The following is a 26468-nucleotide window of genomic DNA, read 5'->3' as shown; positions in this document are numbered from 1 at the left end:
TTTCTTACTAACTTCATGCAACATTCTCAAGTTTTGGTATTATCTGAAAGAGTAAATAACAGATTCATATTTAACTTTCTATTCCACTCATTTTATAGACCTACCATGTTCCCTTAGTCAACTTTTCTCCAAACTGAACATCCCTAACATCTTCAGCCTTTCCTCATAGATGGAGCCCTTTAACATTTTGGTTGCCTTTCTCTGTTTCTTTATATCTTTTTTGAGATGTGGCGACCAGAACTGCACACAGTACTCTAGGTGTGGTCTCACTCTGGAGAGATGCAAAGGTATTATGACAATTGCCATTTTATTTTCCATTCCTTTCCTAATGAGTCCTAACATTTTGTTTGCATTTCTGATTGCTGTCGCACACTGCACTAAGAATTCAAAGTATTGTCTATGATGATGCCCAGATCCTTTTCCTGGGTGGTAACTCCTAATAATGAACCTAACATTGTACAACTGCAATGTAGGATACTTTTCCCTATGTGCATCACTTTGCATTGGTTCACATTAAATTTCATCTGCCATTTAGATGCCCAATTTCCCAGTCTCGCAATGTCTTCCTGCATTTTCTCACAATCTGCTTATGATTTCACTACTCAGAATAATTTTGTCTTGTGCAAATCTGATCACCTCACTCATTGCTCCCCTTTCCAGATCATTTATAAATTTATTAAAAAGCACTGGTCCCATTACAGATCCCGGAGACACTCCACAATTTACTTTTCTCCTCTGAGAAAAAACAGACCATGATTCCTACTCTATTTCTTATCATTAACCACTTTGAAATGCATAATAGGACATTGCCTCCCTTCCCATGACATTTTTCTCAGGAGTCTCTCATGGAGGACTTTGTCAAATGCCTTCTGAAAATCCAAATACATTATATTCACTGGATCACTATTATCCATGTTTAATAATCCCTTAAAAAAAAAAAAGGTATCCAATTGATGAGACAAGACTTTCCTTGTGTACATCCATGCTGGCTGTGTCCCATTAAACTATGCCTTTCTATATGTTCTGTGATTTTATTCTTTAAAATAGTTTCTATGCTTTTTCCCAGCACTGAAGTCAGGCTCACCAGTCAACATTGGCCCACCTCCAGTCTTCAAACATAATAAATGGATTTTAATTGTTACGTCCGGTCGCAGACGGCTGCGACCTCTCATGTGCACCTCTTTTTTCCCTGCACCGTCAATCCTAGGAAGAATGGCGGCCTCCGCTAGCCAACGCGGACCTCCCTCGACGTCCCCGGGACGGCACGGGTGCTGCCGACTGCCATCTTGAATCCGGAATCACCTAAGGCGCGCGCGCAAGGGCCTCCTTTGTACACATCATGGCGGGAACCTCGGGGGCATCCCCTCCAGATGACGTCAACTCGCTGCTGTACTTAAGCTGACCGGCCCGTTGCTTCTACGAGTTAGCAAGAAGTTCCCTCGTTGCTGAACCCGCTCCATTCTCAAACTTCAGTTCCAGATTCTCTCTTGGCGTGTGGACGCTCTGGGTACCCGCGTCTCGGGGGCCCTTTTGTGTTCCTGGCTATCCACTCCTCGGAGGGCCTTCCTGCCTTGGACTGCAACCTGTCCTGCTTCACCTTCCTGGAACTACTTCTTGTGAGTACTTTCTACAGACGTCAACGAAACCAGCTTACTGAAGCTGCCTACGGTGTACTCATTGCTCCCCTTTCCAGATCATTTATAAAATTTATTAAAAAGCACTGGTCCCAGTACAGATCCCGGAGACACTCCACAATTTACCTTTCTCCTCAGAGAAAAAACAGACCATGATTCCTACTCTATTTCTTATCTTTAACCAGTTCGAAATGCATAATAGGACATTGCCTCCGTTCCCATGACATTTTTCTCAGGAGTCTCTCATGGGGGACTTTGTCAAATGCCTTCTGAAAATCCAAATACATTATATTCACTTGATCACTATTATCCATGGTTTTTTTATTTTATTTTTATTGTAATTTCAACATTTAAACAGATTTTGGATAATAAAGTACATCAATTCTTATCCATGAAATCATCAAACAGCAATACATAGTAACATATTATCCATCTTGTAAGAAATCAATATAGGAATAAAGAACAGATGGGTTTCAAGCTATCAGAATAGGAGCCTTTACCCTTAAAGAAATATAATAAAACATCAAAACTTATTTGCTGCTTAACTCATCCCACTAATTATTATATTTATCCCTTGTTTGCACAGTTTCTCAAGAGTGTGTGTCCAAATATGCATGCAGTTGTTCAGGCTGCGTAAAAACATATCTATTATCTGAATGTTTTATTAAACATCTACAAGGATATCTTAGATAAAACTGAGCACTTCTTGATAGAACTTCCGATCGCGTTATTATAAACTTTTTTCGTCTTAACTGAGTAGCGCAAGCTACATCTGGGAAAATCCTAAAGGACTGCCCATAGAAATCGTTCTTTTGATGTTTAAAATGCAGTCTCAACACTACATCTCTATTTGAGATACAAACTGAACTACCAATGTTGCTGTTGTATTAATTTTTGATTCATAGAATTTTTCCAAAAAATCAGTCAAATTCAAATTCTCTATTACCTCTCCATTTTTTCCCTCTGATATTTGTTGTAAGTAGTAAATCTTATTCAATTTAGGTAAAGTGAATTCTGTATATTTCAGAATATTCTTTAGATAGCTATTAAATAAATCTAAGGGTGTTACTAAATGGATTTTTGGAAAGTTCAATAATCTTAAGATTTAATTTCTTCAACTGATTTTCCAATAGTTCAATCTTTCGTTCATGTTGTTCTTCTGATTTAATTAAATTTGACTGAATTTTTTGAACTTCCCCCAATTGCACATCAATTTTATTTTACATTTTTTTCCAAAGAATCTACTTTCTCTTGCATATAAAAGTGTTCTTTTTTTAAAGCCTCTTGAACTGTACTAGCTACAACAGCAGTACTGCTGGCCAGCAGAGGATGGCCTGGCACCCAACCAGGGACTCTAGGCAGAGAGAGTTGGGTTCAAGTCTGGAAGAGATTGTGGAGGACACTGGCTGAAGGCACTGTCCTGCCGACCATCTTTGTCCAAACAATAGTGGGCCATGAATGTGTGAAGGGAACTCCACGTTGCTGCATGGCAAATTCTGATGATGGGAACCGCTCGCAGATGAGCCACCAACATTGTCATTTCCCGCAAAGAGTGAGCTTTGATTTGGCCTGTCAGCTGAAGACCTGCTTGTGCATAGCAGAAAGCGTTGCAATCCGCCAGCCAGTTGGATAGAGAGTCTGTTTACCCACCGCCACTCCAAGTCTATTTTTATCAAAGGACACAAAGAGCTGAGTGGACTGTCTGTGACTAGCTGTGCATTCTAAATAGAAAGCCAAGGCCCCTCTTGCAGTCCAAAGCATGAACAGCCCGTTCCCCTGGGTGGGAATGAGGCCTGGGAAAGAAGGTGGATACAACAATGGACTGATTGATGTGGAAATCAGTCACAACCTTAGGTAGGAACTTAGGGTGCATACGCAAGACCATATGATCATGAAAAAACCTTGTGTACGGTGGGTATGTAACCAAGGCCTGAAGCTCACTGACCCTCTGAGCCTAAGTTATTGCCACTAGGAATATAACTTTCAGGTGAGGAACTTCAGGAAGCAGGATTGCAGTGGCTCTAAGGGAGGATGCATGAGCCGTGCCAGGACAATGTTGAGGTCCCAGGATGCAACAGGAGGCCAAAGAGGGGGCTTCAATTGAAGAAGACCCCTCAAAGCAGCTCACTAAATGTTGCACAGATATGGTTAGTGCAGTTAGAATAGCTGTGTTTAAAAAAGAATTGGATAAGTTCTTGGAGGAGAAGTCCATTACCTGCTATTAATTAAGTTGACTTAGAAAATAGCCACTGCTACTAGCAACAGTAACATGGAATAGACTTAGTTTTCGGGTACTTGCCAGGTTCTTATGGCCTGGATTGGCCACTGTTGGAAACAGGATGCTGGGCTTGATGGACCCTTGGTCTGACCCAGTATGGCATGTTTTTATGTTCTTATGAGTGTGCCAGCGACACCTCGATGGTACTCAATATCAGTGCTAAGGTGAACCCTGACTGAGCTGATTTGAAGCACAGACTCGGAAAGGTGCCACAAGTAGTCCAATAGATTGGGAAGGGGGCATGTGAATGGATTCAAGTCGTGCCCTGCATACCAGGTGGAGAATCTTCTCCATTTCAAACTATAAGACTTCATGGTGGAAGGCTTTCTAGAAGCCACCAGCTCCTGGGAGACACTGTCTGAGAGGTCCAGGGGCTGAAGAACTAGGCGCTCAATATCCAAGCCGTTAGGGACAATGCCTGGAGGTTCGGATGGTGCAAGGTGCCCTAGTTCTGAGTTATCAGATCGGGTGTGGTCCCCAGCCGAATGGGATCCCTGATCAACAGATCCCAAAGGAGAGGGAACCAGATCTGTCTGGGCCAATAAGGCACCACGAGGATCATGGTCCCTCTGTCCTGTTGAAGTTTCAGTAGGGTCTTCAAGAGGAATGGTAGAGGAGGGTACACGTACAGCAGACCCCTCCCCCAGTGAAGGGAGAAGGCATCACACGCCCCCCCCCCCCAGCAACAAGGAGCAGAAACTGCTCACCTTGTAATTGTACAGGGAAGTGAAGAGGTCCACATCTGGGGCTCCCCACAGATGAAAAATTCTGGCTGTGACCTCTGGATTTAGGGACCACTCGTATGGCCGAAAGGAGCAGCTCAGCTGGTCCGCCAGTATGTTCAGAGTCCCAGGTAGGAACGTCACTCGTAGTGACATCCCCTGTGACAGGGCCCAGGACCAGACCTGCACTACCTTGTGACATTTATTTATTTAAAACCTTTTAATATACTGATACTCAAGACAAATGTCTTATCGCACCAGTTTACAGCAAACAGGGATAACCAGCGATATACGAGAAAGTTACATAAAACAGGGAGATGAATTCAGGACAACTAAGATAGGATAGGCTTAACATAGCGCTACTGAAGAGTAATTAACAAGCAACGTAGGATAGTGACTAGGCGAAAGACCTAGTAGCAACTCAAATGAACAGTACTTTAAACAAACATCTGTACTGGGCAATGGAAGAACGGAGAAGGAGTTGAGGTAAGTGGGGGGTCAGGAAGGACGTGGCGGGGGAAAAGACCGACAGGTGGGGGGAGGGGAAGCAGGGGGCTGAAAAACTAATGGGGAGGCTTGTATTATAACAATATTGGAGCAGGAGAGCAGTCAAAGTTAATAAAGTCATTAATGGAACAGAGTAGTTCTGACGGACATTATGAAATAAGATTTATGTACCATCCCTTATTAGTGGTGAGGCCAGTCAAGGGAAGGCTTGTTTGAAAAGCCAGCTTTTCAGTTTCTTTCTGAAGGTGAAAGGGCATTGTTCCTGGCGAAGCTCTGTGGGTAATGAATTCCATTGAGAGGGTCCGGCAGTGGACAAAGCACGTTTATGAATGGAGGGGTGAAGTGTGGATTTAGTAGGGGTTGCTTGAAGAGATCCTTTATATGCTGTTCTGTCTGGTCTTGTAGAGGTGTGCAGGTTGAGTGGAATTTTGAGTTGGAGAGTGGATTGAAGGTATATGGTTTTGTGGATGATGGTCAGTGTCTTAAACAGGATTCTAAAGTTGATGGGAAGCCAGTGTAAATTTTTGAGGATAGGAATGATTTGATCTCTTCGCCTTGAATTGGTTAAGATCCTAGCTGCGGCATTCTGAAGCATCTGTAATGGTTTTGTTGTGGAGGCAGGAAGGCCGAGGAGTAGGAGGAACGACATGAGAAGGAACGACCCCGTACGTCCCTGTTGTTGACATACCACATTGCAACTTGGTTGTCCATCCAAATCAGGACTTCCTCATGTGACAACCTGTCCCGGAACTCCCAGAGGGTGTAACGAATCGCCCGAAGCTCTAAAACGTTTGACAGCGGGCTTCATGAGCGGTCCAGAGACCCAGCATGTGGAGGCTGTCCACATGGGCTCCCCAGCCCTGAGGAGAGGCATCGGTGGTGAGGACCACTTGAGACGGGGCAGCCTGGAAGGGAATTCCCCACTCCAAAGTGGAGAGGTTTTCCCACCAGGACAGAGATGCCCTCAGAGGTTCCGTGACTGAGAGATAGGTCTCGAGGTCCTGGGAGGCCTGATGCCACTGCAACTGCAAAGTCCATTGTGCCCTTCATTTGCACAAGCGGGCGAGATGGACCAAAGCCGCCATGTGGCCCAACAAATGGAGGAGAAGGCGAGCAGTCACCTGCCAGCTGCTGCGCATGAAGGTTGCCAAAAAGGCGAGTGCAAGAGCCCGATCGTGGGGCAGAATCGCTTTCGCTTGCGTTGTGTCCAGCCTGGATCCTATAAAGTCCAGATGGGCAGCCGGGCAGGGATGAGACTTTGCAGTGTCTGCATGGTCAGGGCTAAAGCATACAGCGCCCCTATACGGGAGTCGCTCTTGATCAACCAGTCTTCTAGGTAGGGGGAAGACGTGCACTGCACAACGCCTGATGTACGCAGCCACCACCGCAAGGCATTTGGTGAAGACGCGAGGGGCTGAAGCCAACCCAAAGGGCAGTACCTTGTACTGGTAGTGAGCTTTCACCACCACGAAGTGGAGGTATGTTCTATGGCCGGGGAAGATAAGCTTCCTTGACATTGATGTGGATGGAGCAGACCTTTTGGAACCGAGAAGTTTCTCCATTTTGTCCAGACATGTGCGACGGCCCTCGGGGGTCATCTCAGACATCATGCAAGGCCCCCAGACAGAGGATGCAAACCTCATGCGGATCCGTGATGGACATGGTCCGCAGGCACTGGCGAAAATTGGACTCCATGAAAAATAACCCGATGTGGTCGATAACCAGGGACCACCGAGAAATGGGATACCGGGAATTGATCGTGAAGTAGAAAGAAATATATTTTTTACCTACTGTGCTGAGGAGAGGTACCAACTGCGAAGGGGGACCCAATGATGGATCAGAAGAAAAATCCCGATTTAGATAAGAAAAACGAAATAGAAGCAGAGATCCAGAACCGTAAGGCCACTGCACCATGGAAAAAGAGAGACTGAAGGGGGACCTCGCATGGACATGCGGATAGTGGCATGCAAGGCATGTGGGCTCCATCGGATGATGTCACCCATATGTGAGGATTACCGCCCTGCTTATCCTAGGAGAAACTATGATACTGCATCCTCCCCAAAAGCTGGTCTAAAAGAATGGTTTTCACAGCTTTCTTACATGTATATGTAATGGTTCTTATGTTTTCAGGAAGTGAGTTCCACAGTGAAGGGCCCAAGACAGGAAAAGAGGAAAATTGGTCCTTACCTGCTAATTTTCTTTCCTGTAGTACCACGGATCAGTCCAGGCATCTGGGTTTTGCCTCCCTTCCAGCAGATGGAGACAGAGAAAAACTTTGAGAGTGTCCTCTCTTAACCTGGTGTGCCACCTACTGCTCCTCAATATTTGTTCATACCCAAGCAGAAATATTTTAAATAACAACCATTTTTAACTGAACTCTATCCCCCCCAAACGAGCAGAGGATGAAGAATAAAAAACTTTGACAACATGAAACAAAGGTCTTAGAAGAATCTATACTTTTCTTCTTCTTCAAAAAAGGCACGAATCAACAGTACAGAGCGAGCGGGCTCTCCACCCTCAACCTGGAAAACCCCCAATGGGCGGGCGTCTGGACTGATCCGTGGTACTACAGGAACGAAAATTAGCAGGTATGGACCAATTTTCCTTTCCCTGTACATACCCGGATCAGTCCAGACAGCTGGGATGTACCCAAGCTCTCCTAATTAGGGTAGGACTGCGAGAGCCCTGTTCGGATGACACTGGCCCCGAAACTGGCAGGGTCCGAATCTTGGACATCCAGTCTATAGTGTCTGGCAAAGGTTTGAAAAGACCGCCAGGTAGCTGCCCTACAGATTTCCTGTGGGGAAACCAACTGACACTCGGCCCATGTAGCCACCTGTGCTAGAGTAGAATGAGCCTTCAAGCCCTTCGGGACTGGACAACCAGACCAGATATAAGCCGGCGCTATGGACTCCTTTAACCAACGAGCAATAGTTGCTTTAGACGCCGACTGTCCCTTCTTTGCCCTATGCCACAGAACAAAAAGGTGATCCGACAGATGGAATCCACTGGTAGCCTCAAAATAGAGCAACAAAGCACGTCTGACATCTAGCTGTCGAAGTTGACTCGCACGAGGACCTGTGAGCTCCATAGCAGGAAAAGCTGGAAGCTCCACCAATTAATTCACATGAAAGGCAGAAACCACTTTCGGCAAAAAAGATGGGACAGTATGCAGTGATACCCCTGAATCGGAGATGCGGAGAAAAGGCTCCCTTGCAGGACAAGACCTGTAGCTCTGAGACCCCCCTGGCTGAACAAATGGCCACTAAAAACACCACCTTCAACGTGAGCTCTTTTAAGGTAGCTTTCCTGAGTGGCTCAAATGGGGCCTCGCACAAACCCCGGAGAACCAGATTTAGACTCCAGGAGGGGCATAGCCTGCGAGTTGGGGGGAGCACATGCTTCATGCCCCGAAGAAAATGAACCATATCTGGATGAGTCGCTAGAGGAGCACCCCGAATGTGGCTTCGCAAGCATCCTAGGGCAGAGATCTGAGCCTTCGGCGAATAAGACAATACTTTGTCCAAGCCATTCTGCAGAAAAGAGAACCAGAGACACCGAAGCCCTACGAGCATCCACTCCTTGAGGCTGGCACCAGGCCTCGAAGACCTTCCATACACGAATGTATTTTTTATTTTCATTTTATTTAGATTTATATTCCACTTTTCACACTTTTTTCAGCGCTTCAATGTGGATTACATTCAGGTACTGTAGATATTTCCCTATCCCCAGAGGGCTTACAATCTAAGTTTGTACCTGAGGCAATGGAGGGTAATGTGACTTGCCCAAGGTCACAAGGAGTGACAGCAGAGGTGGAGGTTTTCTGGGCCTGCAAAAGAGTAGAAATAACTGCCTCCGGATACCCTTTCTTCTTCAATTGCCGCAACTCCAAAGTCAGGCCGCAAGACAGGCCGCGATCCGTATGGTCAAAAAATATAGGTCCCCTGGCAAAGAAGATTCGGAATATGACAGAGTCGGAAAGGGTCCTCCAGGGCCAGATTCACAAGGTCCATGAACCAAGGCCTCCGTGGCCACTCCGGTGCCACGAGAATCACCTGACCCGGATGATGTTCTAGCCTCCGAAGAATCTTTCCCACCAGCGGCCATGGGGGAAACACGTAAAGGAGGACATCGTGAGACCAAGGAACTACTAGGGCATAGTCGCCCTCTGTGCCGTAATCTCTTCTGCGACTGAAAAAGCGCGTTGCCTTGGTATTTGAGCGAGTCGCCATCAAGTCCATGTGGGGTTCGTCCCACCTGCGACAGACAGGCATGGCGACCTCTGACAGCTCCCACTCTCCTGGGTCTAGCTGTTATAGACTGAGAAAGTCTGCCTGCATGTTGGCCGATCCCGCGATGTGAGATGCTGCCAATATCACTAGATGCTGCTCCGCCCAGGACATCAGCTTCTCCACTTCGAATGCTACGGGATGACTCCTGGTTCCTCCTTGTCGGTCATCGCATTGTCGGACAGGACTCTGCCTGATTGCGCAGGAGGGGTACGAAGCTCTGCAGAGCCAGCCGGACGACTCTCGATTTATCGACCAGGATGCTTCCACCAGAGACCATCGACCCTGAACTGAGTCTGGCATACCGCTCCCCAACCGGAGAGACTTGCATCTGTTATCACCACCATTCACTGGGGTATCTCCAGATTCACCCCGTGCCCCAAGTTGTCCTGGGCGAGCCACCACGAAAGACTGGATCTGGCAACGCCTGTAAGTAGAAGCGGGAGGTGGAATTGTTCTGACAACAGGTTCCAGCATGACAGCAATGCAGCTTGAAGCAGTCTCATATGCGCAAAAGCCCACGAGACCAGTTCCAAGGTTGAAGCCATGGAACCAAGAACCTGCAGGTAATCCCAGACCCTGGGCACCAAGGCTTGCAAGAGGTGTTGGACCTGGCTGCGCAATTTGAGTATTCTGTCCTCCGAGAGGAACACCTTGCCCACTCTGGTATCTAAGCCTGCTCACAAAAAATTCAGGACCTGGGATGGGGTTAGATGGCTCTTGGTGAGGCTGACCACCCAGCCTAGAGACCTCAGGCGGTGGCAAACGATATCTACCGCCATCGAGCATTGGTCTGCTAACTTTGCCCGGATGAGCCAACCTTCCAGATAGGGATGCACCAGAACCCTTTCCTTCCTCAGGGCTGCCGCCACCACCACGACTTTGATGAAGGTTCATGGAGCCGTGGCAAGGCCAAACGGTAGAGCGCAAATTTGAAAATGTTGACCGAGAACCATAAACCTGAGGCACCTCTGATGGTCCTGGCGAATCCCAATGTGGAGATTGGATTTGACGGAAGTCTATGCCATCAGAAATTTGCCCTTTCGTACAGCCGCGATGACCGAGTGGAGTGTCTCCATCCAGAAACTAAGCATTTTGAGAACCACATTCACCTTCTTTAAGTCCAAGATGGGGCGAAAAGTCCCTTCTTTCTTGGTGACCACAAAGTAAATGGAGTAATGTCCCTTTTGGTGATCTGATGGAGGAACCGGCACAATGGCCTCCAGACTTTGGAGGCGCTCCAGGGTCTGACGAACGATAACCACTTTTTCTGGGGACCTACAAGGGGACACTAGAAACAGGTTACATAGTGGCCGAGCAAACTCTAATGCGTAGCCGTGTTTTATCACACTGAGAACCCACTGGTCCGAAGTGATTTCAACCCACTCCTCATAAAAAAGAGAGTCAGTAGACCCCCTATGATCGGATCAGAAGAGTGGGTCGGCCAGAACTCATTGAGCAACTTCATTCCCGGTGGGTCTCTGCCCGGAACCATCACGGGATGATCTACACCCACGGTAGGCCTGCGACCAAGGCTGGAACCTCCCAGAGGTCTCTCTTTGGCCTGCGCCATGCCCTCTGCCGGAAACGCCTTTGGTCACAAAAACGAGGGCAAGCAGAGGGGAAAATCTTCTACCCCTTTGGCCTATCCTCAGGAGCTTATGCACCTTATTATCACCCAGCTGCTTTATTAGCTGCTCCAAGTCCTCTCCGAAGAGCAGCCTGCCTTTGAAAGGAAGAGCACCAAGCTGAGCCTTTAAAGATACATCCGCAGCCCAGTTACGGAGCCACAAGAGCCTCCTGGCAAAGATTGCCGACACCATTGTCTGCGACGAGGTGCAAAGCAGGTCATACAAGGTATCCATACCATAAGTGACAGCAGCTTCGAGGCGTTTCACCTGCTTAGCCTCTTGAGGGCTCCAAATCCTTTGCGCTGAGCAACTGCTGCACCCAGCGGAGTCCCGCTCTGAGCATGTAGCTACTGTAGACCGCAGCCCGAATACCCAGGGCAGAATCTTCGAAAATCCTCTTGAGATGACCTTCCAAGCTTACGACCCTGGAGATCTTTCAAAACGCTGCCGCTCCGGCCACTGGGATGGTAGTCCGCTTTGTGACAGCTGAAACGGACACATCCACTTTCGGAACCTGTAAGAGATCCAAAATGTCTTCTGGAAGAGGGTAGAGTTTATCCACTGCTCTGCCAACTTTAAGCCCAGTCTCCGGAGTGTCTCACTCCTGTGCCATCATTTGCTGCAACATGGAGTGGAGGAAAAGTTTGCTTGGGGCCCCGCAGTCCCGCTAAGACGGGATTCCACTTTGTCCGGGACTGAGTCCACAGGTGCTGCCATAATCCCCAATTCTTGCAGAACGTGCGGGATAAGGGGAGCCAGCTCCTCCCAACGGAACAAGCGGACCACCTTCGGGTCGTCACCCTCAACCGAGGGGAGAGCACCAGCCTCACGTCGAGGGTCCGGGCCGTCGGAAGGCAGAGGAGGATCCTCCTGACCCTGTTCCTGATTGGACTTGTCCTTCTCCGCCTCCCGGGAAGTTCCATGGCCCGCGGGAGTATGAACCATCCAGATTTCCTTCGCCACTGGCGGATCCTCTTTCCTAGCTACCTTCCCAGGTGGGCCCTTGGGAAACTGATCCCCGGGAAATCCTCTCTTCTGAGCGCCACTGGCCAAAAAAAGCATGGTGCATTACAAGGATAAATTCTGGGGGGCAAAAAAAAAAAAAAAAAAAGAGAGGCTGGCCCCCTAGAGACCCTCCCAGAGTACTGGGGCCCCCCTCAGAGTGCCCCCCTGTAGCCCCCTGGGCCTCATTGGGGCTAACATCGGCAGGAGAGAGTGCCGGAGGAAAATCCCCTTCCCCTAAAAGCACTAGCCTCTGCCATGTGAAAAGCATCCAAAATGGCCGCCCTTCCCGTGCTGAGAGGGAACGGATCGGCCTGCACCTCCACAGCTGTTACAGCTCTGCCAGAGCCTGAGGAAAGCAGTGCAGGCCTGCCCAAAAACGGCTCCCCACTAGGGAGACAACGAGTGCAGCATTCCGAATCTCAGCCCGAAAATCGCTCTCTGTAGCGCGAGCAACGGCTTGAATGAGGCATGCCGTCGTTGGAGGAGCCGCATGTGCAAACGCGGGCTGGCCCAGGGAGAATGGGGGGAAGGCACCTGGCAACACTCACCGCTGATCGGAGACTCGCAGTCGATTTGCTGTGAGCAAACCCTGCCACCCGCTCTGACCGCTTACACTGTGCGCTTTTTTTTTTTTTTTTTACAAGTTCAGGCAGAACAATTAAAGAGACAGCGCTCTGTTTTTTTTGGGTTTTTTTTTTTTTTTTAAAAGAAAGGCAGAGGCTACGGGGGGTGGGTGGGAGTGAACTGGACCACCAGATATCACACCCTGACCCCAAGGAGCTAAAGATGGGGTTCCCAACCCCTGCTCGTTCCTTGGCTGCGACCAGTGAGGTTGGTCCCACCAGGACCTAACAAACTCCCCGGGAGGCCGCTGCATTCCAAGAATTTCTGTTCTTTTTTTTTTTTTTTTTTTTTAAGCTTGGGTCAGAACCAGAGGTTTTGCACCACCTTCATCTGCTGGAGACAGAGAATTACTGAGGAGCAGTAGGTGGCACACCAGGTTAAGAGAGGACACTCTCGAAGTTTTTCTCTGTCTCCATCTGCTGGAAGGGAGGCAAAACCCAGTTGTCTGGACTGATCTGGGTACGTACAGGGAACTAAATGTGCTTCATAAATTGAAGAGGCACATTGCTCTACTACAAAGAACAGATAATATGAACAATGTGTACAGAGAAAAATTAAAGGCGCCCTCCCCACCAAGGGAGGATAGTGCCACAGTAATTTTTTAAAAAGTATTATTCTAGATTTACTTTAAAAAAAAGAAGAAGAAAATCTACTGCAGAGCTGGTGCAAGGAATTCTGTTGCCCTAGGCAGCTTCAAAAGTTGGCAGCACCCACCGCCCCTGCTCCCCCTACCCAGGTTGCCAACTCAGCACTGAAAAAACAAACAAAAAAGGCTGCTTCCCACTCCACACTGTATGTTTCTCTTCTCTCTCCCCACCTCCAGCCCACACACTGCCTCTATCCCAAAGCAGCAAGGCCCAGGGCTACCCCACTGCTTTCAGTGTACAGCATCAACAACACTCCCTGAATATGAGACCTGTGACCCAGTGTGCGCTCAGTCCTGGCAAAGGCTTCACCTTCTCATATTCAGGCTCCTGGTGCTGTGCATAGATAGCAGCAGGACCGAGCACTGAGAGTGATGGCACAAGGGGTGGAATGCTTGAAGGTAGCAGGATGAGACCGAGAGTCTGGAGGCGGTTTTTTTTTGCCATCCTAGGCAGCCATCTAGGATGCCCCAGCTCGTCTGCCTGTATTGCATGCCCCGCTGCCTCCTACATAAGTAACTTGCCTTAAAACAGGAATAGTTAGGTCACAAGATCTTCTCTGAACCAATCAAAAGTCCTGTTATAAATCTCCACACTATACATGATGTATTGACAGACATATCTAAAGTACAGAGACAAATAAAAATTGACTTTAAAAGAAACAAAACCTTCTCTATAAGACTCAAATAAGGTGGCCCTCCTACCCCACCTCTCTCACCATCGCACTTGCTGGGACTCTGGGGGCAGAGACTGCTGCAACAATGTCTTCCCCAACAGATCCAGGTCCTCCAAGCCACTAGCACCATGTGTGTGGCTTGTTGACAGTATTTCGGTAGCACCAGGCAACGACCCTGGCAGCTTAGGCTCAGTTTTCAGGACTCCCATTGATGGAGGGGTCGGGCCGACTGTGCCAGGAAGGTCAGCACTGTCTGAGGACTAAAAACAGAAGAATACCAAAAATTAATGTAAATGGTAAAAAAACAAAACAAAACAAAAAAAGACCAAACAAAAATGGCATCTGGACCAGAAATGTGTTGCTACAGTAGAAATACCTTAGGCAGAAAATCTACATATGAACCGAAGAATGTGCCCAATCCAGTCTCAGTTTTGAAAGGTATAACTTTAAGGATGCGATTTCTGATCCAAATATTCTGAGCCCTCCTTTTGTATATAATGTTATCACTGCATTATGGAAATCTGTCCATTCTGTAACCAGGACAGGAACTGGAAATAAAAGCAGATTCCTTCTATAGCCAAACTATCTATCTGCGGTATTCAGGACCACAAAACAGTGGAGTAGCCACCTAGTGGTTGGTTACAGCAGGGGGCTGAGAACCAGGGATGCCATGGTTCAAATCCTGCTTCTCCCACTGATGTGACTTGTGACCTTAGACAAATCACTTCATTCTCCATTGCCTCAGGTGTCCACGTAAATTATAAGTTCTCTGGGGCAGGGTCTTACCTAATGTACCTGAATGAAACTTGCTTTGAGGTCAGTAATTACATCTAAATCCAAATCAGTCTGTAGTGAGAGCCAAAGGGAACTCCAGGATTACAGTTTATCCTGTTAACCGTTACTCCCTTTCACTTGCTGCCATATTAACTGTGCGCATCGACTTCTTATCAGAGAAGATGTAACTAACATGGATCAATCGTTGTGTTCAAAAGAGGAAAATTGGTTCTTACCTGCTAGTTTTCGTTCCTGTAGTACCACGGATCAGTCCAGACAGCTGGGTTATGCCTCCCTTCCAGCAGATGGAGTCAGAGAACAAACTGAAAAGGCACTCCCTGATAACCCAGTGTGCCACCTGTGGTCCCTCAGTATAATGAATATCCAAGCAGAAAGAAAAAACTCAACTTAACTGCCGAACAATCTAACAGCCAATGACTGGAGCAAAAACCAAGAACAAATGGCCCAAACACGGTCCGAACGGACAGAACTAACTAGGAAGTTGCAAGGAGTGTAGATTGTTCCCACTTTACAGGTCAATGAACATTTTAGCATCTGAAAGTCTTCTGTGTACTATGCAAAAGAAAGAAAAGGAAAATGACGGACTTACCTAACCACCTGGGCGGGCGTCTGGACTGATCCGTGGTACTACAGGAACGAAAATTAGCAGGTAAGAACCAAAATTTTCCTTTCCCTGTACGTACCCAGATCAGTCCAGACAGCTGGGATGTACCCAAGCCGCTTTAACTAGGGTGGGACCCGGTAAGTCCCGCTCGGAGCACTGCACTACCAAAACAATCCGTATCTGGAACTCGTATGTCCAAGCGATAATGCCTAGTAAAAAAGTGTGCAGAGACTTCCAAGTCGCCGCTCGACAAATCTCCTGAGGAGAAACATTTTGACTCTCTGCCCAAGATGCTGCCTGAGATCTGAGAGCGTGAGCCTTAAGACCATCAGGTACCGGACGGCCCTTACATATGTACACCGATGTGATGACCTCTTTCAATCATCGGGCAATAGCAGTCTTGGACGCATTCTGTCCCTTCTTAGGGCCACCCCATAGAACAAAGAGATGGTCCGACAACCGAAAAGTATTAGTCACTTCCAAGTACCGGAGAAGGACACGACGAACATCCAACCTTCGCAACTCCTGAGCCTGAGAGGAATCATGATCCAAATCTGAGGCCGGTAACTTGACAGACTGATTTAAATGAAAAGCCGACACCACCTTCGGAAGGAAGGACGGCACCGTCCGAAGCGAAACTCCCGAAGACGAAAACCGCAAAAATTGTTCCCGACATGACAACGCTTGAAGCTCTGATATCAGTCTCGCTGAACAAATAGCCACGAGAAATACTGCCTTAAGTGTCAAATCCTTCAACGTGGCCCGCTTGAGGGGCTCAAAGGGCAAGGCGCACAGTGCCCGCAGAACCAAGGTCAAGCTCTACAACTGGCAGACTTGTCGAACTGGAGGATTCAAATGTTTGGCTCCTTTCAGAAAACGTGCCACATCTGGATGGCCCGCGAGGGAAGTACCGTCCACGTGGCCTCGCAAGCAGCCCAAGGCCGCTACCTGGACCCGAAGGGAACTGTACGCCAAACCTTTCTTCAGACCTTCCTGTAAGAACTGCAGAGTGTGAACTATCATGGCCCTCCATGGGGAAACCTGAGAACTGGTGCACCAAGAATCAAAAACCTTCCAAACCCGAGCATAAGTAAGCGACGTGGAAGTCTTATGCGCGCAAAGCAGAGTAGAAATCACCGACTCAGGGTACCCCTTTTTCCTCAGCTGTCGCCTCTCATAAGCCAGGCCGCTAGACAGAAGCGATCCACCTGATCGAAAAATACCAGACCTTGACAGAGGAGGTTCAGGATGTGGCCGAGACGCAAAGGACCCTCGATCGCCAAGTTGATCAGGTCCGCGAACCAGGGTCTTCGCGGCCACTCTGGAGCCACGAGGACTACCGAACCCCGGTGTGACTCTATCCATCTGAGTACTTTGCCCATTAGAGGCCAAGGAGGGAACACATAGAGAAGTACATTGCTGGGCCAGGGAAGGACTAGAGCATCCACCCCTTCTGCTCCGTGTTCCCATCTGCGGCTGAAAAACCGCACCACTTTTTAGTTTGCTCGTGTCACCATTAAGTCTAGGCAGGGGACCCCCCACCTCCGGATCAAGAGCTGCATCGCTTCCTCGGATAGTTCCCACTCTCCGGGGTCTAGCTGTTGTCGACTGAGAAAGTCTGCCTGGACGTTGTTGACTCCGGCTATATGAGATGCCGCCAGACGCCGCAGATTGCGTTCCGCCCATACCATAAAGCTTGTCGGCTTCGGTGGCCACTAGCCGACTTCGCTTTCTGCCCTGATGGTTGATTTATGCTACCGTGGTGGCATTGTTGGACAGGATCCTCACCGACCGATGGCAGACCAAGGGAAGGAAGCTGCGCAATGCCAGACGAACCGCTCTGGTTTCCAAGCGATTGATGGACCACCTGGACTCGGGAGCCGACCACAGACCCTGAGCAGAGTGCGACTGGCACACCACCCCCCAACCGGAGAGGCTGGCGTCCGTTGTCACAATCAACCACTGGGGATTCTCCAAATCCATCCCCTGTTGTAAGTGCTCTGGGACTAGCCACCACTGGAGACTGCTGCAGGCTGGATCCAGGAGAGGCAACTGAAGGTGAAACTCCTCGGACTTTGGATCCCAACGGGAAAGCAATGCCCTCTGCAAAGGTCTCAAATGAGCGAACACCCAAGGAACCTATTCCAGAGTAGAAGCCATAGAAGCTAGAACTTGGAACCTGTAAATAATCCCAGACGATGGGCAATGGAATGGTCAGCAGTTGAACTTGAGACATCAACTTGTCCATTCGCTTCACAGGTAGAAACACCTTGCCCACTCTTGTGTCGAATCGGGCACCCAGGAATTCCAAGTCTTGTGAGGGAATCAGCTGGCTTTTGGGAAAGTTGATCACCCAACCTAGGGACTGAAGCCGAAGCACCACCATGTGAACTGCGCTGCGACTTCCCCTGGATGAGCCAGTCGACCAGATAGAGATGAACCAGAATCCCTTCTTTTCTCAGAGATGCTGCTACCACCACCATGCCCTTGGTGAACATATGTGGCGCCATCGCTAGACCAAATGGTAGCGCTTGAAACTGATAATGATCCTCTAGTATCATGAATTTGAGAAATCTCTGATGATGCTCCAGTATACCGATGTGCAGATAAGCCTCTGTCAGATCTAAAGAGGCTAAAAATTCTCCTTTGTGCATGGCCGCAATTATGGATCTCAAGGTTTCCATGCGAAAACGGGGAACCCGCAGGGCTCTGTTGACCTTTTTCAAGTCCAGAATGGGACGAAAGGAGCCCTCCTTTTTGGGGACTACAAAATAAATGGAATACCTGCCTGTCCGACACTCCCCCAGCGGGACCGGGATTATCGCTCCCAGGGCTTTCAAGTGATCTAAGGTCTGGAGCACCACTTGCCTTTTCACCAGCGACCCGCAAGGAGACACCATGAAAAGATTTCTTAGAGGGAAAGCAAAATCTAAAGCGTAACCGCGACTTATAATGTCTAAGACCCATTGATCCGACGTGATCTTGAGCCATTCCCCCTGGAAGAGAGAGAGACGGCCCCCAATCACCGGAACGGGAGAATGGGCCGGCGCACCTTCATTGTGCCGCCTTATTATTGCTGATTCCCTGGGAAGTACCATCTCGGGGAGGCCGCCTACCCCGAAAGAAGCGTGCCCAAGCCTGCGATCGACGGAGCTTGCTGAGAAGGAAAGGACAGTGCCCTAGCTGAACGAAAACGCCTCTGGCCTCGAAAACGACCTCGAAAGGAATTGAAAGGATAAGTAGACCTAGGTTTGTCTTCCGACAATTTGTAAACCTTATTGTCTCCAAAGTCCTTGATAAGCTGTTCCAGATTATCTCCAAATAGAAGCTTACCCTTAAAGGGGAAAGAACCCAACTGAGACTTGGAAGAGGAATCCACAGACCAATGGCGCAGCCACAGTAACCTCCTTGCTGCCACCGCGGAGGACATTGCTCGAGAAGAGGTTCGTAGCAGATCATACAGAGCATCCGCAGTATAGGAAACAGCCGCCTCCAGGCGGTCTGCCTGTTCGGCCTCCTCCGGTGGTAACTCCTGTGCAGTAAGCAGCTGCTGAATCCATCGAAGAGTGGCTCTCTGCATAAAACTACTGCAAACTGCCGCCCTCACCCCGAGAGCGGACATTTCAAAGATCCTTTTAAGCAGTATCTCGAGCTTTCTGTCCTGAAGATTTTTCAGGGCAGTGCCGCCCATCACTGGAATGGTAGTTTGTTTGGCGACAGCCGATACAGCGGAATCCACTTTGGGAGTCTTAAGAAGTTCCAGATACTCATCCGGAAGCGGATAGAGCTTTTCCATTGCTCTACTAACGCGAAGAGTGGCTTCCGGAACATCCCACTCTAGAGTCATGAGCTGTAAAAGGCTAGGGTGGAATGGAAAGGATCAAGAGAGAGCACAAAGACTGGACAAGATGGGATCCCCCGGGTGTCTATCTGTCCCAGCTTGTGGAACTGGCAAATCCAGCTCCGCCAAAACATGTGGAATAAGAGGATCCAATTCCTCCCTCCTAAACAAACGAAGCACCCTCGGATCATCCCCTTCCACCGGTGCAGCAGAATTCACGTCATCGCTCATGTGATCTCCCAGATCGTGAAGGGGTGCTAGAGGCGTGGGATCAGTCGAAAAATCCGGGAGTGGCTCAGGATCAGGAACCAGCCGAGGTAATGGGACCACCAGAGGATCAGGCCGGGGTCTTTTAGATGGCTGCGGTAGCTGCAAATCATCAGCCTCTGCCTCCAGATAAGCTTTGTGCAAAAGCAGCACAAACTGAGAAGAAAAAGGGTGCTGCCTCTTTAAGGCCCCCTCCATTGGAGCAGAGGGAGGAGGAGGCAGAGGCTGAGAAACGTCATCGGGGGCGGAACTGGGCTTAAACGCGGAGGAGGAGGGAAGTTCCCTCCTCCAGAGCTCTGATCTTCCTCTACGGGGGAAATATTCAAAATGGCCACCGTTCCTGTGCTTTGCGGGAACGGGACCAACTGACCGGGCCCCCTTGAGCCCCCGTTTCGCCGCTCCCCGCGGCCGCGGGACAGATCTGCTGCAGAGGAGAGGAAGCTGAGAGGGACCCTCTCCCCCCGGCAAGCAACAGGAACACAGGCCATCGCGGGAGAGTCGTGCAGCCGACTCTCCACACGCGGAGCACTGCACTCCCCGCGGCATGGCCGACAGCCCCGTGAAAAAACAAATCGCCCGGGTGAAGTTCCACCCCTTCTGGAGGCCCGGGAAATGCGCAGGCTATGTTATGATTTTTTTTTTTTTTTAAACGAGCAGGGGAATGGAGATGTCCCTGCTTGCAGAGGGATGAAAGCTTCTCTGCCACGTAGGGGAGAGGGACAGGCCCACCGGTAAATCTCCCCTACTCACCGGGCTGCCACTGGCTCTCCAGGTATGTAAGCTGTAAGCATTACGGCTCAGCTATGCCTGCATTGAGAGGTATGCCTGCTTTGAGAGGTGAGTAAAAAGAACAATCCAAACTTCTTTTTTTTTTTGTATAAATATACTCACTAAGTTGTTGAACTAGTCATTTGGCCATATAGGAAAAACAAAGATTCAATAAAAAATTAATTTAGTAAGATCAGGACCGCAGGGTATGCTGTCTTCCACCTGCTGAAGTCAGAGAAATACTGGAGGACCACAGGTGGCACACTGGGTTATCAGGTGGTGCCTTTTCAGTTTGTTCTCTGACTCCACCTGCTAGAAGGGAGGCATAACCCAGCTGTCTGGACTGATCCGGGTACATACAGGGAACTCTCATTTTGTCAGAAGCTGAAATTGCAGGTCCCCTTACAGGGTTTCCTCTGTCTTCCCTTTAACAAGGCATAACCAGGCTCCATGCTAGGTTCGGTTCTGCCTTTCCTCTATCATCCCCTTTCCAAATCCTGGTTTTCCTCTCAGATGTCACTGGCTATTGTTTTGTTTTCACCTTCATCCCGTATCCCCCCTCTGATCCCTTGGACCTAACCCCAAACCTCCTTTGAAATAGTTGACAGCGCTCCCTTCACTAGATGGGATAGTCTGTACCTGGAAACTATTCCAGCTGTTGCTGTCCAGGGCCTGGGCAGTAGGTGCAGGGTCATTCAGACCTGGGGAGAGAGAGAAGAAGATGTGAGCAGAAAGCACTCACCAGTAATACTGTCCAAGACCGCAAGGGAACAGCAAGCCTCAGTGGACAGCTTTACACAGACACGTATGTGGTCTTGTAAGAAAGTTCTGCAGACAGAATGGAGAATCAGTAATACCTATTTATTCAGCCTCAGAAAGATGAAAACCACAATTTGCTGAGGACAGATAAAAGACAAAGAGCTAGCATGGTGCTGTGTGGACAAAACCCAGACTAGTAACCTAGAGTAGCTTGCTTACCCAAGGACATGAGCTCATCATCCAGCAATGAGGTGGATATGCCTTGCTCCTGGAGAGGCAGGGAGTGATTGACTGATAATGCAGGCTGTGCTGGGTAGGAAGGACTAGCTGTAGACATGTCCAGTCCCGAAAGGTCCAGGAGAGCGGAGGAACTGCCTGCAGTGAACAATGAAAGAAGAAGAGAGGCCTGCACAGATTAAAAGATTGTATCCATCTTGTCAGGCCCCACTACTTACTGAGAATAATGAAAGAAGAATCCTAGTCTCAAGTGATGCTCAAACTCTCCTCACCTCACAAACCCAATCTCCATCATGTCTCTCCCTCCCCACACCAGCCTAACACTCCCCTTTCTGACCCTTCCACCAGCCCCCTTTACTTAGCTCTTGCTTCACTCCAACTTCAGAGACTGTGTCTACAGCAGTCCAACACTTTCATGCCCTCTGTCCCCAGGATCTCGTCTGAGGCTCACCTGAGATGCTGCCTGTGGGGGTCTCTCCGTTTATCTCCTCTCCTGTTACCAGCTGCCTGTATTTGTTAATCACTTGTGTCAGATTGTCATTTGCCTGCAAGATTTCCGCTGGAAAATAAAAGCAGGATTTAAAGGGGGAATTAAGTTTGATGACATTATTTTACTGACATCGTCCTCTCAAGCCACTGGTATTAGGTATTTTCCATAAATATTTCTGTGAGCAAACAATTATGCATCTGAATTCCTAGATTATCCCTTCCAAGTTGGGGAGTTCCTAATTGTGCTCCTGGAGGTACCAGAGATACATGTGCTACATTTATATAAGCACCTAGTTTGCTTCAAAGACCTCTGGTAAGTTTGGGCCACCTACTTAGAGCACAGTTCAGAAGAAAAGGCTTGTCAGATACAACTCCAGCTATTGCCGAATGATATATCAAAGGGATGAATGATGTGATGCTGAAAAGAAGGTGAGATATACTGCCCTGGCTTGGTGGTGTGGGGGTGGAGGGTACAGGCAGCAGCGCTGCTGACATTGAAAGGGACCACCCACTGCAGCTGCCCAGAGCAGGCACAAAAAAGGGCTCTGGACCCACCTAACGCCTCATCATTATCCTCTGTGTCGCTGGCCAGTCTGAACAGGGTAGGTCTCATCCGCTCGCAGCGCTGATACAGCTCCTGTGAGAGAAAAGAGCGGGAAGGATAGATGACGTTGAGGAGGAGCAAGGTGGCTAGGGAACCCAAGCTTTGCAGCGAGGATGCACAAGGAATGCAACAGGGAAAACCAAGACAGAAAGCACATCTCCTCCACTCAATTACAGCAGTCAGACGCTTTTCATATTAACAGTTTGTAATGGGATATTACAGTATCAGTGTACTGAAAAATCTGAGACAAGCAAGGGGAGGGGAGGGGGTTTGGGCATAAAGACAGAGACAGCAAGAGCGCTAGAGAGAAGGGGGCAGGGGCAGCCAGCCTGGCATCACCTCCGCACCTTCATGAGGTCCTCATTGCCTTCGGATGTCTCTCCTTTGGTGTAGTTGTTCAGCATTTCAGTGAGAAGTTTCACATTGTTGTTCACTTCCTCTATTGCATTCACACGTTTAGAAATTTTCTCCATCCTCTTCTGGTCCTAGAATAAAAAAAGAAAAAAAAAGAAAGAAAGAAAAGGCATGGAAAAAGAGAGAAGACTTGAAAAGACTTGAATCTTGTTCATTACAAACCCAACTGCTGGAGGATAAAGAAACATGTATAAAATTCATTTCTTTGGAAATAAACTTGAGACATACTACATGGGGGGTGTAGGGATACAGTAAATTTCAAAAGCAATTAAAAACAGAATAGCAGGCCTAGAGTGCCCCATTTAGAAACTGCTTTCCTCTGTGCACTTTTAGTCTACATGAGAGGAGTCTTTCCTGAAGCTGTATTTAGGTTGAGGGAGGACAATAAGATATGTGCATGACATTTCCATAAGTATTTTGCTGTTTCATCCTCTTGGCAGCCCGTACAAGTAGAGCAGGGACCACTGAACTAGAGAGCAGGTGCAGAGTACACGGTTGCCCCGAATACATAGGCTTTGTATTAAGTTGTTTTTTTTTTTTAATTTTTTATTGAGAAACCAACAGATGCAATAAATGTGGACATTTGACAATAAATTAAGCATAATAACCAGCTGTCCAAAAGTTAAATAGAGAGTACATCATCTCCACATGTAAGGCTACTATGCAATTAAGCCCTCATTGCAATCCATAGACACTTCTTTGCCCATATAACAGTGAAACAGTCAACTGGTGCTAAAGCATTGGAAAGCCCAAATGTTGCATCGTTTCATTTTAACCAAATGGTTCCCCATTAAATCCCCCTCCTCAACCTTCCCTACCCCCGCCCCTGAGGCCTAATCCTCAACACTAAACTATCTTCCAACCTCCTGAACCGGTTGTTTTCGTATTAAGTTTTAAAAAGAAAAATGTGGCTAGTTTCTCTTTGGAAACCTCTGTAAACTATGCGTGCTAAAGTGCCTGAGCATCTTGGCTGCTTCTGGAAAATGCCCCCCCCCCCCCCCCCCACATACACACACACATACACTGGGTTTTGCCTGCAGACTAATTTCCCCTTTAAAAGCAGTAGGGAGGGGCTAGCCTGGCAGCATGCTACCATGTGGAGGAGCAGTGGTCCATCCCCAAGGCCAGCCAGGGATGCGGTGGAGGGAGAGGAGGTCCATCGTTGCAAGAGTAGGCTGTAGCTAAGTGGGACAAGGGGTGTAAAATTAGGGGGGGGGGGGAGGGGGGAAGCCTCATATAAAACAAATGAAGGCTCAGGGTGCCAGATGCCAGCCCTTGGTCTGCTTGAGCTAGGTGCCCTATGAAGCAAAAGGAAACTACAGAACAAAAGACAAATAAAAAAAAAAAGTTCAAGATCCATGCTCTCTTTTCTCCCCTCTACTATGCACTCAACACATGAATGCATAAATATGGACAACACTTTATAAACTTTTTTTTTTTTTTAATCTTTTCCCTCCCTCTGATCAAGTTCCAGAGGGTGGCTTTGTAGAAGAGCACGTTTCCAAGGGATTTCCATTATGATAAATCAAAACTGCACGAAGTCCTGCGAGAGCTCTAGCTTTTGGTTTTCCATTGGGATTCAGGCTGGAAGCACACTGCCTGACACATGAAGCAAAAGCTGCCATCACAAAGACCGGAGCCAGGAGATGAGTAGTTTAGCGAGCGCACCAGTGCAGACTGAAACTTTAGATTATATCTGGGAAGAGGAATGCTTGCTTATGTGGAGAAAAAAAAACACAAAAGCTAGAGGGCTTGTGAAGTCCAATCTTCTGGCGGGCTAATAGTTACCATGATATGGTCGTGCTGATGAGCACAAAATTCCCCGCTCCCCTCACTGTGCATCTGCAGCACAGCAAAAACAACTATTTCTTTCCATCCCCTTGGAATCTAGTTTATACCATATAAATGCATAAGATTTGCCATATTGGGTCAGACCAAGGATCCATGAAGCCCAGTATCCTGTTTCTAACAGTGGACAATCCAGGTCACAAGTACCTGGCAGGACCTCAATGGTTAAATAAATTTCAAGCTGCTTATCCCAAGAATAAAGCAGTGGATTTCTGCAACTCTAACCTTAATGGTTAAAGGAAAATTGGTTCTTACCTGCTAATTTTCGTTCCTGTACCACCACGGATCAGTCCAGACTCCTGGGTTTATGCATCCCTGCCAGCAGATGGAGACAGAGAAAGTTTAATTGACACTGCTTCATAATCCCTGGTGCCACCTGCAGTTCTTCAGTAATGACCTGTACCCAAGCACAACACACTTGCAAAACCTGTAAAAACTTAACACAAAAACTTTATCATCTCTGTATTCCATACCCTGAAAACTTTTTACATTGTACCAAAAATTACAGCTGAGCGGACAACTCTCCACATCCTTGTATCGGGCGGGTTCTGGACTGATCCGTGGTACTACAGGAACAAAAATAAGCAGATAAGAACTAATTTTCCTTTCCCTGTATGTACCCGGATCAGTCCAGACTCCTGGGACGTACCAAAGCTCCCTAATGAGGGTGGAACCTGGAGAATCCTGCTTGCAAGACATTTTTGCCAAACGATCAAGATTCCGGATCCCCTACATCCAGACAGTAGTGCTTTGCAAAAAGTATGTAGTGATTTCCAAGTCGCTGCTCTACAAATTCCCTGTGGTGAAACCAACTGGACCTCTGCCCATGAAGCCGCCTGAGACTGAGCCCTCAAACCTTCCGGTACCTGACAGCCTTTGAGAATGTATGCCGACCTAATAGCCTCCTTAAGCCACCTAGCAATATTAGCCTTGGAAGCCTGGGTACCTTTCTTCGAACCACTCCATAAAATGAAAAGATGATCAGATCTCCTAAAACCATTGTGTCTTTGAGATACCTCAGCAAAGCCCTACAGACGTCCAACAGCCTAAGCTCCTGCATATGAGGCACAGAAGCATCCAATTCCGGAAAAGCCGGAAGCTCCAGCGTCTGATTAACATGAAAAGTCGATACCACCTTCGGAAGAAATGGGGGTACCATCTGCAAGGACACTCCTGAGTTCGAGATCTGAAGGAATGGATCACGGCAAGATAAAGCCTGCAACTCAAAGATTCTCTTCGCAGAACAAATGGCTACTAAGACGACGACCTTTAAAATCAAATCCTTAAGTGTTGCTCTGCGGAGAGATTCAAAAGTTGCCTCACACAAACCTTAGAGATCGAGATTAAGATTCCAGGATGGACAAACTCTCCTCACCGGAGGGCACAAATTCCCCCCGAAGAAACCTAACCACATCGGGATGAGAGTACAATGGGCAACCTTCAACTTTACCTCGAAGACAAGCCAGAGCCCCTACCTGAACTCTGAGGGAACTGAAAGCCAGGCCTTTGCTCAAACTTTCTTGAAGGAAAGATAAAATCTGAGACGCCGAAGACCGTAAAGCCTATATGCCTTTAGTTATACACCATGCCTCAAAGACCTTCCAGACTCAGACATATGACAACGAAGTAGATGTCAGGCTAGCCTGCAGGAGAGTAGTAATGACTGCCTCTGGGTACCCTCTTTGTCTCAAACGCCGCTTCTCAAAAGCCAAGCCGCTAGACAAAAGCAATCTGCCTGGTCTGAAAATATGGATCCCTGCCACAGAAAGCGTGGAAGATGACTGAAGCACAATGGTCCATCCACTGCCATGTGGACCAGATCCGTGAACCAC

At 48.2% G+C, this 26468-nt stretch overlaps 1 protein-coding gene across 5 annotated transcripts in view; it reads right to left on the bottom strand.

Annotated features, from left to right (window-relative positions):
• The window catches only part of GGA1 (golgi associated, gamma adaptin ear containing, ARF binding protein 1), a 144287-nt gene that overhangs the window by 35759 nt on the left and 82060 nt on the right, over positions 1-26468 (bottom strand). For all 5 annotated transcript variants that reach the window (XM_029590100.1, XM_029590097.1, XM_029590095.1 and 2 more), the window contains 6 exons: positions 22722-22859; positions 22326-22407; positions 21733-21840; positions 21264-21419; positions 20925-20986; positions 14053-14270 (listed from right to left, as the gene is read on the bottom strand). In XM_029590100.1, coding sequence (XP_029445960.1) covers positions 14053-14270; positions 20925-20986; positions 21264-21419; positions 21733-21840; positions 22326-22407; positions 22722-22859 — 764 coding nt within the window. The remainder of the gene's footprint in view (positions 1-14052; positions 14271-20924; positions 20987-21263; positions 21420-21732; positions 21841-22325; positions 22408-22721; positions 22860-26468) is intronic.

Source organism: Rhinatrema bivittatum, chromosome 2 (assembly GCF_901001135.1).
Source record: "Rhinatrema bivittatum chromosome 2, aRhiBiv1.1, whole genome shotgun sequence".
Classification (NCBI taxonomy): Eukaryota; Metazoa; Chordata; class Amphibia; order Gymnophiona; family Rhinatrematidae; genus Rhinatrema; species Rhinatrema bivittatum.
Note: the sequence above shows the minus strand (reverse complement) of the source record. Positions and strands in the feature narration are given on the sequence as shown.